The 16,839-nt window shown below is 38.3% G+C and overlaps 1 protein-coding gene across 2 annotated transcripts; it reads right to left on the bottom strand.

The window, feature by feature from the left end:
* Window positions 1-698: 698 nt before the first annotated feature.
* On the bottom strand, window positions 699-11,611 carry LOC108724608 (unconventional myosin-IXa). 2 transcript variants are annotated; one of them, XM_018451060.1, is made up of 14 exons: window positions 11,373-11,611; window positions 10,997-11,298; window positions 10,290-10,907; window positions 9,906-10,204; window positions 9,145-9,404; window positions 8,756-9,063; window positions 8,338-8,675; window positions 8,185-8,245; window positions 6,887-7,219; window positions 5,064-5,975; window positions 4,901-4,984; window positions 2,597-4,836; window positions 1,503-2,513; window positions 699-1,254 (listed from the first exon to the last, which is right to left on the bottom strand). In XM_018451060.1, exons 2-14 carry the CDS (start codon window positions 11,287-11,289, stop codon window positions 1,157-1,159), a joined length of 6,855 nt encoding a protein of 2,284 aa, XP_018306562.1. In that variant the 5' UTR covers window positions 11,290-11,298; window positions 11,373-11,611; the 3' UTR covers window positions 699-1,156. The 2 variants fall into 2 exon arrangements, with proteins under 2 accessions (XP_018306562.1, XP_018306571.1); XM_018451069.1 differs by lacking the exon at window positions 6,887-7,219.
* Window positions 11,612-16,839: the final 5,228 nt, after the last annotated feature.

Genomic DNA, 16,839 nt, shown 5'->3' on the forward strand with positions numbered 1-16,839 from the left:
TGTTAAACGTCTCTCGCGTGTAAATTCAACAATAACAGATTATTACAAAATTTTTATATTGCATAATATGTACAAACTATGTTTTGGTTTCCTTTTTCTTTCTTGGTCGTCCCTTAAATTCCTGCGCCTATAAACCTAACGCTTTAAATCGACTATCGTCGTCAGACGAAACATCATAACGAAATACAGTAAAAACATCTCACAGGAATTCAAAGCGGTCGATTATCGATTCTACTCGAACGTGACAAGTAGATCCTTTGGGAAGAGATGGTTTTCAAGTCAGATCTACAAACGCTAAACGAATAGTTATAAAGGAACAGCGCATCTACACATCATATATCAGAGTCTCCGTAAAAAACATGTTTACTGAAAATTGCAACATGGTGCAACAATAAATTACAGTTTTATGAACGTAAATTTGTAAAAAAGTAATTCGATATGACTCCCTCATCACTTTGATAAGCGGACATTTCTTAAAATATACATATATACGTATATATACATATGTAACATACATACAAATACATATACATACGTATATATACACACATATTTATAAATATATACATATACATATATATATTTATTTAAAAGTATACATGTATATAATACATATACATTTTAAAATAAAAACATATACATGTATGTGTAGATATATATAATATTAAAAGTACGCTTTTCTTTAAATATTTCCTAGTTTTTCTGTGCTTTCATTTCTTATATTTAAAATGTGTAAAGCGGCGCGTTGATATTAATCGAATGTTTCTTTTAGGATCTATAGACAAACGAAACGTTGCGCCTAAATACTTCGACAGTCTTCAAAAAGAAAGGAATGCATTGTGAATAAAATTATGCGGCAAAGTTAAAATTTGTGCAGTTTTTTCCTAATCATACGAAATAGTTTTAGATATTTCTACTGACTTCGATAAGAGAATGGAATCATTTCAGTCGCACAATTAAACTTCATTTTTGGAGTCGCCGATAAATTACGAAAGCTATTTATATAAGCTTTTGTAATAGCTAATGCATCTCAACACATTAATAATTAGCTGAAAGAACCAGCAAGTAAAGTTACGATTCTCTGTCCTAATATTTCGCGTCTATCGGACTGTTATATTCGTTTAGAATGTACATTAACGTTACTCGCGAACGCTATTCATACCATTACCATGTCGTCGTCCATATTGATAATCGTTGGAAACGAATTGTCTGCTGAACTTTGCCTTTGAACGGGCTTCTTCCTTACGAGTCCGTCTGTGATTAATAAAAGTAAAAGATCTTAAATCTAGAAACCTATCTATATATCTATCTTAGTACCTATCTTATAAGAGTTTTTAATCATTTCATAATAAAGAATCGTTTTAAAAATCAACCACTTAATAAAACAATGAAGTAATTAAACGCACTATCTCTTATAAACCTTTGTGAACATAAATAGCTTTACTGGAGAAATTGTTGATCAAATCGCATAATAATAAAATCAATTTTTAGAAGGTACTTACCAGCAGAAGATGGAAGAAGATCGTCGAGGGATCCATCGTCTAGATCCGTGGCTGACAAGAGGAGATCATCGTCCGAAGAAGCCCTCGTTAGACTCGGTAGAGTAGACGTCAAGAGATCCTTTTCCTTCTGGATTTCTTGTATATGATCGACGAGTAGCGCTTCCTCCTCATCTCCTCGATCTCTGTCACGATCCATTGCAACTGCTCGTCCTGCAACGCTCGAGGCAGCTACGTTCAACTCCTCTGGACTGAAGATCTTGGACGATCGTAAACTGGAGAGTCGATGAGTCGCTGTGTGACAAGCAGATTCGAGGGTATTTATGTCCGCCAGCGTTGCTCTAACTACCCTCAACTTTTCCTGTACAATCGTTTCGACGCAACGCGTCTGCCTGCCTACGTCTTGAAGAGAATCTTGCGCGGGCAACGTCCTGTTCGTTCTGAGAATGCACGGTGCAAAAACGATGGCCAAAGCCGATGGTGACATCCTATTGTCCACTTCATGTCGCGCTACTCGCGCTAGATGGACAATCAAACGTTCCATCAGATCGTAATTAGGTTTCGGCAACTTCTTCAATATGGCGAAGAGCGTGCTGATTCGATCGTGCGGATCCGTCAAATTTGCCGCGTGCAGGAAGTCGTCGTAATATTCGTAAGTCAACAACGGTTCCGGCATGTCTCTGAAGAAACTTTTCAGCACTGCTGCTAAGACATGCACTTGATAGTTCTCGAAATCCACCTTCTCTAAATCACCTTCGTCCATTTTCATTTTGAGTTCTCTCACTTTGGAACTGACACCACTCTTTCTGTATATACCTTCGGTATAGAGACCATGCATCTCGATAGTTGTGATTAATCGATCTACTACGAGTGGTACTTTGCCATCACCGCAGTCTAACTTGTACAGTGGTACACCAAATACTTTGCGCGAATTCATTTCAGGCAGAGAACCATCCTTGCCGCATTCCGCCGAAGCCTTCATGTAGCACTTTTTGTGGCATGTCAATTTACAATCTAAAAACAAAGTATAATTATTATAATTATAATCGTTAAAAAGGAGAAATGTAGATATGGATTCGTGTACATGGATTACTTACTCTGGCAAACGAGTCCTCGCTCAATAGGCCACATGAAGAAAGACGTGCAGACTTCACACGCGGTGGGTATGTTGATAATAGTCAACTGGAACATGTGACTGCCATGTCGTATGGGCTCTTCCTGTTTTCGCTTCTTCTCTTTCTTCCGTTTGCTCTTGCTTTGCTTTTCAGGAGCTTCAGTTTTAACCATAGCCATAAATTCATTCATGAAGCCTCTGAATGCATTCACGCCCATTGTTACAGGAAAATCTTCCCTCGTGTTCTCTTGCTTGCAAACAGTTTCCATAACGTGAAGAAAATTTGCGATCAAATCGGTGTACTTGATGTTACCCTCTACGCCTTGCTGTATGGCGACGCTATATGTGATCACCAGGTCGTCCTTGAATTTCCTAAGAGCATGCTTGAAAACACGATCCACTTCGCTCGGTTTCCGTCCCTCCTCTTGACTCTCCATTTTGTAGATCTTCTTGGTGATAAAATCTTGCATCAGTGCTAACTCTTTGGCGTCGGAAATAATCTTATCCGTGCTATCGGAAAAGGCTGAAGTGCCAGTTAGATTAAATTTGGACGCGACCGTTTGTTTCGTAGTATCATATGGTGTGCGCGGTGGTTTTCTATTTTTCCGTCTGTTCGGTGTGTTGGCCAAAAGGCATGGCATTCTCAACACTCCACCGTTTTGAATGCACTTGACATGGTACAACTGCTTACAGTCGACACATTTGTAGCCTTGCGTCACGAACGCATCCATTTTCTCGTGGCAACACACACATACGTCGTCCTTTGCAAATCTCGCCACTTTTCGAAAACGATGGCCAGCTAAAGTAAACAGATTATTACCTTTCCATTCAAGAAGATTCATGCCGGGTGCCAATTTCAGATCGTTCGAGGTGGTATCCTGTCCCATTTTATCCTCACTTAGACCCGAGATTTTCGTGGCTGGATCGGAATTCCTCCTTCGTAGCTCGAGAGTCGTTATCGCGTTGGACCTTATGCGTTTACCGGGCTGCTGTACTTTGTATGTAGCTTCATTCTTATTCATGGGCCAATCCGTAACAGATCGAGAAGTAGTTTCGTGTGGATAATCTTTCCGAGACCATACAGTTGTTTTATTCAAGTCACTTTCCTTAATTGTACCAAGAAGCAGATTTCGTGTTTCCGTATTAGTTTCGACTACACTTTCGCCCATAGACCGACACTGAACCTCTCTTGAAGGCCTATTTCGTCTTGCGTTTCTCACTGGAACGTCCGGCTCATATTTCTCCTTCGAACGCGAATTCTTTTCATTTGGCGAAGATCCTCTCAATAAAGTGCTTTTCAAAGTGTTATCGTCGTTGACATCTATGACTTTCATCGCTGTATCTCCCTCCGAGTTTTGTCGCCGCAAGTGGCTAAGATCTTTGACATTTTTGAGGGGTCCATGCTTGGTTTGATCTCGTTTTGTCGGCGATATTGGAATATTTTCCATTCGATCAGCTACGTTGTTGTCATTAAATCCACGTTGTTGCCTACTCGTTAAACTTTCCATCTGAACGAAGCGATCGCTCGTGTCGAGTTTAACATTATAGTTTGCAGCTTCGTTGGGCTTCTCCTGTCGGATTTGTTCGAAAACACTATCCGTCGAACTCTTGTAATGGGACACGTTAGGAGATCGGGTAACGGTTGCTTTCTGAGGTACCTGCATAAAGTAATCGCTGTAATTGGCGGGCGAGTAATCTGCTCTACGACGCCAAATATCCGAATTCGGACTGTGCGTCAGGTTTACGTTGGTGGGGTGATACTTTATGTCGCGCGAACTGACGAACGGTAGACTCGTGTTGAAAACGGGTGGAGCACTTTGCACGGCGCTCGGTGTCTCGCTTTCGGTTTCACCATCACTATATCCTGTCGAGGAGCTGTCAGTTCTTCTACTCACTGAGGAGAGTCGACTGGACGCGTTCAATAGATTTACATTCGATGCAATTGCCGATGAATGATCACCGCGTTTTGTCCTTGTGCTTGGTACGGGTCTTGAGCCGGAATTTTCTTGCGATTCAGAACTATTGATACTAGCTTGAGATTCGTAACTCCTTAGACTGGTTAAACTCTCGAGACTACTCTTACGATCTGTGATCTCATCGAAATTATACGTTTCCGTATTTTTCAACGCTGCGTCATGCAAAATTCGCTTGTTCGGAGTAAGCTTTCGTTTGGAATACGAGATGCTTGTATCCAAAGTGCTGTCTCGATAGGCGTTATCACTCCTATAAAGAGCTCAATAAGTTTTTGCAAAAACCCTAACTGTGAAATTGAAACTTTAGTACCTACCTTACTGACGTAAGTCGATTTTGAGATTCTACTTTTCGAGGTGATTCGCCGTATTCTGTCAGACTTCGATCTTCCGCGAACGATCTATACATTAAAAAATAATACAAGTTATTTCCATATCGTTTTATAATATGTACATGTGTACGTTTTGTGTTATACTTACTCTTCACTATCTTTGGCGTACACTTTATCATATATAAACTCCTTATATTCTGGAATTTTTTTGACTTCTTGAATTCTATCTGGTGGAGGCCTTTTCCGTTTTTTCAATTCAATAAATTTCTTTCTGGCATTATTTCCTCTAACGTACGCTTGGAAGGTAATTACGCACGACTTTAGCTTTTTAAACCAGCTATGTTGTTTGTACACCCTCCAAGCAGTTTGTATATGTAACGCGGCTTCGGTTTTTGCACGAAGAACCTGAGCCAGTCGCTGTGCCGAAACCATTCTCCAGAAAGATTGTATTTGTACAATAGCATTCTTTAATCTGAGGAATTTTCGCCTTTCTAAACAAGCGCGGAACCATTTCTGTATAGTGGTAATGCTTGTTATAATTTGTTGATGGAGTTCAATGTCCAGTTTGATCTTTTCGGACTCTCGGAGGAAGACTTTGGTAGTACCCAACTGATAATTATCTCTATTGAGATTGAGAGTCAGTAGGAAGTCCCTCACGTCGGATTGTGAGCTCAGAAGACCCTTAGGAAGCAGCATTCGATAGAGTTGTATAAATTCCTCATATGTTAGTCGCACGTTGAAACCGGCCTGCCTTATTCTGACGGTTTCCAACATGCCTGTATAGCGCAGCTGTCGTTGTACTGTTTCCTCATCAAATTCATTTGGTATTTTATTAGCGTTGCTCTTAATGCATCTGATGAAGAAAGGATTTGCCTGATTCAGAGTGTCCATCAGACTGTGCAAACTCTGCTGAAATTGTGCAGAAACGGTCATAGGCTGTTTTCTGGCTTTTCCCGGTCCTGTACCGTAACTCTGCGTTCTTCCTGCGAGTGTCTTTACAGTTTGCAGATTTTTCAGACCTTTCTTGCCACGTTCCCTTGGCCGAAACGATTTATTTTTCCTGTAAACATTCCGATGCTAATATACATTTGTATTCGACATATGATGTACATTCATTCTCCTGTTATTATCATTTAGTATATTATCATGTATGTAGAAATACATGTGTTCAAATAGTATCACTCTTCAGATAATAATTTTATATTTACACAGGAGAAGGAATTACAATCTAGTCATATTCTACCAGTAGTGTTTTATGAATAATGGAAAATCTATATCTATATACATACAAAATATATCTAATATACAGAATAGAGAAATAAGAAATAGTAGAAAATTTATATGATATAGTAAGTAGATATAGTAAGTAGATATAGTAAGAAACATAGCAAGCTTAAGGATAATACTTAATCCAATGTTATAGGAAACATTTAAGTATTATGATGATGGTACAAATGAAATATTAATGTAGAAGAAATCACATTTTTAATTTATAATTATAATAATATTAATTTATATTGTTCTGTCATATTTGTATTCTATATTATGAATTATTCATAGTTTTTATACATGGTTCTTATAGTAGTTACAAATAAAATATATGCAACTCTTTAGTAAAAACTTTAAGGAACTGTTGCAAACATTCAGCATGCAGCAATCATCATTAATTATATCGAGAATTGTAAGATTGATGATAATGAAAAATGATTTTATGATGGATATATAATGTTCTTTTGTTATCAAAAGATGTAGCGACATGTCATCGAGAAATTAAGATAAATGAATAAAGCCACGGTACAGTTTTAACTATTAATGGCTTACGAAAATGCTATTACCTACAAAAAGGAAACCCATCACCACCCGGAATTGCTATAAAGCACATATTAATCTTGATTTACGTAAATCAATAATTTTTCTCTGTAACTTAAATTACGTTATTAAATGAGAATCTAATAGATACGTTTTACATACATGACAATCTGATTAGCGCGTTCCATGACGTTTGCTTCGTCTTTTGGAAGCACCCTCTCTAGCGGTGTATGAGTATCTCGTCTGAATTTATTATTACTATAGGACTGGTCTTCCCTGCCCCGTAATATGTAACCACCCTTCGTCGATGTAACGTTTGATGGGTGTTGCGTCTGATTAATGTTTCTAAATTGTGGCCACGATAGACGATTGTTGTTTATATTATCGTTGTTTTCGGTTTGTATAGAAGATAATGTGGCAGAAGGAGCAGTAGCCGGTGGTAAACATACACTGCGTTGCTTCTGATAACTTGGTGGGCGAGTATGTTTGTGTGAACTGAAAAATTTTCTAGTTCTTAATTATTTCGTCAACGACATTCCTTACGATTGCCTAATTATCGTTTATAAATTATTGGCCGATCATTTTTAATGTGCTTCTTTTCAATCACGCGAGTACCGAGCTTTATATATACATATGTATATATGATATATTTTTAGGGAAATGTTTTTTCGATTGATGAATGATTTGAATATAAACGCAAAAAAAATGAGAGATGACTGATATGAACTGTATAAAAGGAAATTCAGTTTTGCGTCATAAATCATGCCCAGATACAACAAGAACATTATACAATAATAGAATGTAATTGTATAGAAAATATCATGGAAACTGCATTCTAGTTATAGCTAACACAAGGAATGCAAGCATAAATCGAAATAAAATCGTAGACACACATAACTGGAGTAAAAGTATATGGATTTACAAATTTACTCAGAATGGATTATTTACACTTTTTACATTATTTAAGGCTGAGATTGATCGTCATTAATATGCTAATATAATTTCATTTGTTGTAAATCCATGGGATATATCAACAAAATACAACATTTGCGAAAATTACACATACAGTGGATCGAAAGACCACTTACGCAATTCGGTTAATAGTTAGATTGACTGTCGACAACGTCACAAGATGGCTACAAAGGGATAAAAGACATATGGCCAATATAAATATAATAAAGAGATTCGTCTTAATTTATAAATATCAAAAATTTCTCAGAGCGTGATGCATGTATTATTGACGCACAACGTAGATTCATACTAAATAAGACAATATACAGATCAAACATGTCCAAAAAAACAAGCGCAACAAGCACTTTCTTCTTACACAATTCTCAATTTAATACTATATCTTGCTTTGTTATATATAGGTTACAAATAGAAGCGTTTAATACTCTTTTATTATCGTTCATATATCAAAACGTTATTTAATTAGAAAGCTAAAAAGATTTTAACATTACCTTATTAAATTCTCGTTGGGTGTCCTGTATCTGTTTTGTACAGATGTCTTGTTTCCATCGACTGAAAGAAAAGGTACATATTTTTGTATCAATTCCTTACATTAATCGATGCTTTAACAATGTTGAAATAACGTATCGCAATTCAATATTTACCTCTACCATGTCTGTGTGCTCGACCAGCTTCTTGAAACGCAAAGTGAGCGCGGAAGAAGGCTCGCAGTATGGCCCATCTAAATACGGCGACCGGATCAGCGCCGACTAACTCCCGCACGAAAGCAAGGGAGGAGTTTTTCAGTACTCCGACTACGCCATCGGGTCGCATCAAGTCTAGATTCTTTTCTCTCATATTGGCAGCTTGGTACTTTACTGCACCGGCATAATGACGTACAACAAACGCTGCTTCTCGACGCTGTGGCGCTTCATAAAACGGATTTTCTTTATGCACAGTGTTAAATTTCTGTAGCAACGTTTCGTTTGTCGCACCAGGAAAGCTATAAAACAAAGTTAAATATTTGAAATATATTTATTTCAAAATATTGAAAAAGCAGTGTATTCAAGAGATAATACTAACTTGCACTGATCGTCAAGAAGACATAAAAGACCGTTCGGTTTCCCTTCGATGAGATTAAGACATCCGGAGTTATCGCTGTATCCTATGTCTGTCCATCTAATCCCCTGCTTTCTATATTCTCGTTGTTCGTATTGGAAAACATGTTGGTTAAAGTAATGTTGTAATTGTTCATTTGCATAATTGATGCATAATTGCTCGAAACTGTTGCATGTTTTAAAATCTTCAAAGCCAAATATGTCTAATACGCCTATACTATTGCCTTGATGATCTCTGAGAGTATCTTTTTTAGAAAGTAGGGCATGATTCACCTAACACAAATAATAAATTATTTCATGTGTCGTACAATTAATAACCATAATTGTTTATATAAACGAAGGTATTTCTATTACCTGCAACACAATCCAATCAAATAAAGCTCCATACAAACACTTTGCCATGGCATCGCGTGCCGCAATCGCTTCGGGAAGTCTATAGTTAATAACTAAAGTCTCTCCGGAAGCTCTTGCACGTTTGGCAGTGAGTGCAGCCAACAGAGTTTCTTGTTTTACTCGGAGAAGTTCTGATATCAATGCAACTACTTCTGGATTTTTAACACCTACAGCTTCGTCGTGATGGTGATACGACTTTCTCGGATAAAATTCAACATTACCTAAATCAAAAAGTTTGTTTTTTTCAGCTAAACTTCTGGCACAGAAGTTCATCCTTTCTTTTTCTCTCCACATTGAAGAAAAAAAGAAAAAATATGAATGGAGCAAGAAGTTTATTTAAAAAGAACAAGCTTAAGAATCCAGAGTTAATTTAATGATGTATATGGTATGGACATGGGCGCCGACAGAGTTACTTGCAGGGAGGTACATCCAGAAGAATTCAAATTTGAAACAAATTTGGACAGCAACCAAGACAACTCAAGTTTTTGTTTCAATTTGATTGAAACATTGATTTTTCTAAAATTGATTTTCCAAAGTTTTATTACAAATATTAATTAAGATTTATGCACTTAATTTCTGTTCAACTGAAAAAATTATTTTCCATATTTACGCGATTTCTCTTTTTCCTGTAGATTTTTCATTCTCTAATTATATCATAAATCAAATGCACCCCCTTGCATCCCCCTCGCGGCGCCCATGGGTATGGACGAGTCGATAATCACCTAGTAAAAGGACTGCCGAAAGAACTGCAAAGAGTCGTCTTTGCTTTTCTGCTGTAAAGCCTACCATTTCCATAGACTGTTTTAATCTCGAGAATTCATGTCGTTCGTCAATATTTTCTAGTCCGTAGCAACCGCTTTTATTTAAGTAATTGTACCGATCACAGCTCTCCAAATGCAACAGCTGTTTCTCTTGCTCGTTTGCGCCAGCCAACAGGTAATAAAACACGTGATAATTCCTTTCATTTCGTCCTTGAGAAACAATCCTGGATTTCTCGAGAAGGTATTTTTGAACCACAGCACTATAAAATGCATTTAAGTCACTTCTATTTTACAGTTTATATTCAGTAGGTTTATTACTGTAGATTATTACTGTTTATTACATACCCATGAACCATTCCATTTTCCTTGTAATTTACTTGGATAAATTTTCCAAAACGACTGCTATTGTTATTATGGGCCGTTTTTGCATTACCAAATGCTTCTAGAACAGGTCCAGCGCTGAGTATAGTTTGTTCTACACCGCTGCCATGTGAACCCTTTTGACTAAGTGCTGTCAAATGATGCAACAAGAAATTCGTTGATTCAGTTTTACCAGAACCACTTTCACCACTGATAACGATACATTGATTCTTCTTCTCCTTAAGCATACAATGATAAGCTGCATCGGCTATGGCAAATATATGAGGAGGTATGTCTGGACCCAGCCTTCTGTTTTGATATAATTTTACATATTTTGGATTGTAGATAGGGTAGAATTTGAATGGATTCAAGGCAATCAGTATACTGCCAACGTAAGTATATATGTTGCCAGCCAAAAACCTTGCCCTCAGATTGTCCAACAGTGTTTGCTCATTCAGATCTGGAAGCTGACATAGATCTGGGTATTCCTTGTCACGTGGTTGATAAAGGAATCTATTAAAATAGTCCTTTAAGAGTTGAGGATCCATAGGAAACCTACTGTCAGACCATAAATAGTCTGGTTGCTTTTTTCGTAGATAAAATCTGAAAAATAAAGAAAAAATTATTTTATAAGAAATCACTCTAAATCGAACATTAATAATAAAACGTAATTATGTTGAAATATAATAGACCTGTAGTATTCTTGCTGAGTATCATTTTTTGGCCACAGTAACATGAGTGCTACAGGGCATTCAGCGGGGCCAAGTCTTCTTTCCTTACATTCTTGACCAACAGAATTCCCTACCACTTCTGCTAACTCATAGCCATTCGAAACAGAAACTTCAACCAGTCCGAGTCTTTCAATAATACATTCTACAATCTCGGCTGATGAAGTTTGTTTCGTGGCTTTAATGGAGAGCGCCTCATATTCAAGGCTCCATTCACCCACAAATACTTGCACTACTCCAGATCCACTGTTGTCCATTTTTTAACCCTAAAATCATGATTACAAAGATAAAAAAGTAATCTATTTAATATTATATAAATCAAGTCACTTTAATAGCGTACCTTGTATTGAAGAGGGTTAGCAAATATATCCTCTATCATCTATATAGTATTTCAAATGCGTTGTTTCTCCTTCTTGTTTAGTCGTTATATACAACCACTGATTTAAGCGTTTAAAATAATTATTATACATTTTGTTTTACAAGCTTGGAATAATACAACGTCAATGTTTATGATTATTTACACGCGTTAATTCTGTGTTATATTTTTGATACAATTTGAATTGTTTCTTGCCAAATACACTCGCCAATTGGCTAGGTTTTGAGAGGTAATCAATTTTAATTATACGCGCGTATCACTTAAAGTTTTAAAAATAAATTTATGTGATATAAAATAAAAATTTGTATCTCTCCTGGTCATAAAGCATACCAATAAGAAATTGTAAAGCCCTTCCAAATTATTTCTAGATCTTTCTCAATATATCGTAGAGTATTCCAACCATTGGTTAATAATTAATGTAATAAAATAGAGAATTATTTTATTCCTTCTTTTATAGATTTATATGCTCAGTCAATTCGATAGGTCCTTGTTCCTGATTTGTTCATTAAGAGTTAGAGTATTTTTAGAGTTGTAGAATAGCCTGTTTTATCTGAATATCATGCATTTAACACGGACTGTCCAATGGAACCTCTCCGATAGCATTAAATTATTATCACAACATTCACTGAACAGGTGACAAGCGTGGGTGTGCTATTGTTGGTAGGCAGTAACTTAGTTTCCTTGTTTTGACAAAAATCCAAGGTCTCCAGAGCGCATTGTAAATATTCTCGTGCCTTTTGAGTATTTCAACATATTTATTGCAATAGTTTACGACTGTATCATTTCCATCTATTGCACAAAGCCTTTTCTAAATCAGAAAAGTGTCCTATCTGAAAAAAATGTATACAACACATTAAAGTAAAGAAGCAGGCAAAAATTGGATCACGTCATTTAATATTATTTATGCTTGTTTTCACCAATGTGGACTAACTTTAATCTTGGCTCAATTTTCTTTTTTTAAAATCTTTTTTTTTAATTCTAAGAATTAGAAAAAGATAAAAAGTTGAATCGAAATTAAAATTAGTTTACATTGATCACCAGCAATTTAATCGGCATCTTGAAGTACAGACGCTTTCTACTTCATTTAATACTACAGAAAGGGTTAAAAACTTGTATCGATCCAGAGACGGATCACGTTACACGCGTATAAAATAAACTAATCCTGACTTTAGTTACGATGTAACGCCTCTCAGCGTGCGACGTAAACGGGAATGAAACAGGTGCATTGCATTTCTATTTTAAACGAGCGCACGTAGATAGAACGCACATCGTAAATCGTGTAGGAGGACGAGGGAACTATTAGAAGGGCTATTAAAAGCGAAGACGGATAAGAATAATCGAACTTTTCCGATTGTTTTTAGCGACGCCACCACGCAGTGTCCGCTACGTGTCTCGTTTCGGCCCGTCGTCGGGATGCACGACACGCACGTGTTGCGCGCCGTGAAGCCGATGATGCACGGTTGAATTTAAAAATATCTCACTTCCAACCCCGGGACGTTTTTTCCGAGGAAGCGCGCGCCCGCAAATAACCCGCACTGTCGCCGCTGGTTGCCGTTGTTAAATCACAAGAAAAACACCAGAGAGTCGCCCCTCCCGTTCGATCCACGGGCTCTCGGGCGAGATTGCGTCTCGCGCACGTTCATAAAAAGGAATGCCGCGAGAGCGGTATTTACGTTTCCGCGATACCGCGATCGTCCGTTCCTCCGCAACGGCGAGCGTGGGGGAGCCAACGGCCGTATGACATTTGGATACGCGGGGTCTTGCTGTACAGATTGACGGGTCACGGACCGTGCCTGCCAATCAGGGGCAGCTCGCGCGACAAGCGAACGTCAACATGATAAACCACGCTTAAATCATTACAGGCGTTTCTGGAGCAAAAGCTGAATCACGGAGCGCAACACGCCGCGGTATCACCGCGAAGGAATGCATCGTTACGAAGCACAGCGAGGCATGCGTGAGTGCCTGCGTGTTCGTTCGTTCGTTCGTTCGTTCGTTCGTCCATTCGCTCGCTCGCTCGCTCGTTCGCGTGCGTGCGTTCACTCGCTCGGCCTCGCGATACTTAAGCATCCGTCGTTACCTCCTTCGTGGAACGCGGGATCCACGTTGCGAAGCATCCTCGTCCTCCAGAAGCAGCGGGGCCCGCGCAATGCGCTCGGGCATGCTGCCGCGGGCCGGGAGGCCCGCCGCGTCGTCGCCGCGGGAAAATAAACCGCTGTCTCGTGTCCTCGTGTAGATTCCACCGATATGATCGCCTTCTTCTCCCCTTCTCGCATTCGCTTCGCGAGTCGCGCGGCACCGCGGCGCGGATCCCTCACGTCGCTGGCCGTGCGCACGCCGTCGGATCGCACGGATGGACCCGTAGCAGCGAACACCGCGCACGACCGGCCCGCTTCGCGATAAGCGGCCACGCCGACGTCAACCGTGCCAACGTATTTCTCGAGCGGTCGACACCAGGGACACGGGCGAACGATACGGTAGACACGCGCGCGTACAATACGGGCGGGTTGACACTTTGGTAAACACGCGCTTGCCCGTGAGCAGCCTTCGATCGGCCACCGTCGGGGATCGATCCGCAGCGCGCACCGGCCTGGACCGCGGGGCCGCGGACGGCGCTCGAAATCACGGCGATTTTACCTGCCGCGGCACCTCGCGCGAGATACACGCTCGCGAGGATTCACGCACGGTCACCGATCACCACGGGATGACGGGGGGCCCTTGCCCAGGTTTATCGTCCTTCGTCTCCACACGGGATCCTGCGTCCCGATACGTCTACCATTTCGATTTTTTCGGTCACGTGGTACACGCCGGCGGTCGCCGATTGGTCGCGGCGGGCACGACGACGTGACCAGTCGCCGATGCGCCTCCGCCGTTCGAACGCCATTCGGCCGACTACGACGTTTTTAGAGCCATCTGTCGCTGGTACGGAGAAACCTCTACGGTTGCTCGTCGCTCCGCTTCGCGGCTCTTTCAGTGCGTTTAGTAGAAAAAAATTAGTGAGTTTTTTGCAATTATTGTAGATTCTTTAAATATTTTTCAGTTTTCCCTTAATTCCTTCGTCCAATAAATGGATCTAAATGTAAACAAATCATATTAAGGATGAATGTGTCATATCTAAAAACATGCTAAAGTAACAAAATTTCATAAATTGTTATTTTTATTAGTCGAGAAAAAAATGTTATATATGGACATATTTTATATATAATTGTATATATTGTATATATAACATATGACAATTTTACATATAATTATATATAATTTTATATTATTCCTAGACAGCACAGAATATTTATGATAAATATTTATTAATATTCATTTTTTGAAATATTATATAGATATTTCATACATATTTTATATAAAGCTTTATTCGAAATATTATTAAAATATAGACTCTCTAAATATTTTATGCAGTATTTGTGATAAATATAAATAAGTATTTCTAATAAGTATTTTTTACTTGGATTATAATGTCTCATTAAGTATGTTCATAGCATTTACTATAACATTCACAATAAATATTTCATAATATTTATAATAAATGTTTATGATCTGTGCAATCTAAGACCATAAAAAATGATACATCCGAGTATCTTTAAAATTTTGATGAGCACAATTCTCTTATTGGTTTAAAAGTTATTTAATTTTTTTTTGTTTCTTGGTTCTTATATAAAATCACGTTTTGTAACATTTATTAGCAAAAGAGGGTATAACTTTCACTTTTCGTAATTAACCGTTCAGAGATCGTTTTTTTTTTCTTATATTATACATTTTTATTTATAGAAATCGAAAATTATTATCATTATAATGACACTACACACATTCAAGATAAAATTAATACGTTCAAATAAAGAATAAAATTCTTATTCATATAATCGTTACGAAATCGTGTCGGTTAATATGTTTCATTTAAAAATTAATTCAGAGTTGATTCTCTGAATCATACATATAGTTTTTAAAGATTGAAGCAAACTGGTAACGATTTCGTAACGATCGATGTGAATAAATGTTTTTATTATATATACATATAATATATTATATACAGTTAAAAAACATTTTTTTAAATCCTACAACAATTGCAAAGCTGTCTTTTCTGCTGATCGCAATCCTTTTTTCTTATAAATTTTTATTTCATGACACGAATTTAAACGGGCGTAATTGATTTCGCTCAACGTATCGTTGTCGAGTCAACGCGTAATTGTCGTTACATTGAGTCACCCGATACGGAACGTGAGATTATACGTCATAACGTCGTTATCGACTTGAAAGTATTCGTGACGACGCGGTGACGGTCGTTTTTTCGTGCGCAGGCGCGCAACAAGATCGCGCACATTCGATGATTCAAACCGAATCTCGGTTACCGACACGGTTGACGCCGCGATCTGCCGCGAGAGGGCGCGATCAGTTTCGCGGTGATCAGCGACGAGCCGAGGCGCGAAGGTTTGCGAAGATTGTGAAGTTCGTGATTGCATGCAAGTTGCAAGGATTGAGGCAGATTGAGGTAAAAATGACTTATGCATTGTAATTATTTTATTAAATGGCAATAGACGTATATTCACACATTTCTTAGAAGTACTTCTTGAAGAGAGAGAGAGAGAGAGAGAGAGAGAGAGAGAGAGAGAAGTCTAGAACGTGAACGTCCTTTGGACATCACTGTGTTGTGTGGGTTATGTTAAAATGCGTGACGTCATTCATCTTGTCGCGTAGGCGAGTTTTTTAATTCAGCGATCAATCGTATAATATGCGAATTCAGCTTTCACGGAAAAAATTGCATGTGCGCGTGACGTAATTGATCAATGAATCAATTAAAAAACTTGTCTTATTTGTCACATATCAACCATTTTATTTATCACATACCAAGCATTTTTTATATTTATCATATACCCGCCGCGTATCTCAAAACGAACGGGTTGGAATTTTTAATGAAGGAGACATGGCGGCTTTCTTCCTTTTCTTCTCTTTTTAATTGGCTCCCACTGCTGCCTACACTGGCAACGATCTGATCTCATGGACTAGTCCGTCCATTACGCGGTGTCTACAACAGAGGCTGCATTCCGTTATTCATTGCGAGTACTGAAAATTTATAGTATACGTATAACGTGAACTATAGATTTTCAATACTCGTAGTGAATTATAACGGAACGCAGCTAGAGTTTTAAGTCTTAAACCGTAAAAAATTGACCAATCACAGGAAATCAAATATGAGGAGAATAATAATCGACTATGACTTCTTACGGCTTAAGGTTTACTATTTTATTGTAGACATCGCTCTTTATATCGATCTTTCTCTTTCCTTTTTTTGCGCCAAGATCCGAAATATAATAATAATAATAATAATAACAATTTTAATGAGGTGTGTAGAAGTATAAATTAGTACACTGAAAAAAAGATTAGCTGCTGCAGCAAATTAGATGGTAAAATATGGCATAGCATTTTT

Source organism: Mycetomoellerius zeteki, unplaced genomic scaffold (assembly GCF_001594055.1).
Source record: "Mycetomoellerius zeteki isolate Tzet28-1 unplaced genomic scaffold, Tzet1.0 scaffold106, whole genome shotgun sequence".
NCBI classification, from domain to species: domain Eukaryota; kingdom Metazoa; phylum Arthropoda; class Insecta; order Hymenoptera; family Formicidae; genus Mycetomoellerius; species Mycetomoellerius zeteki.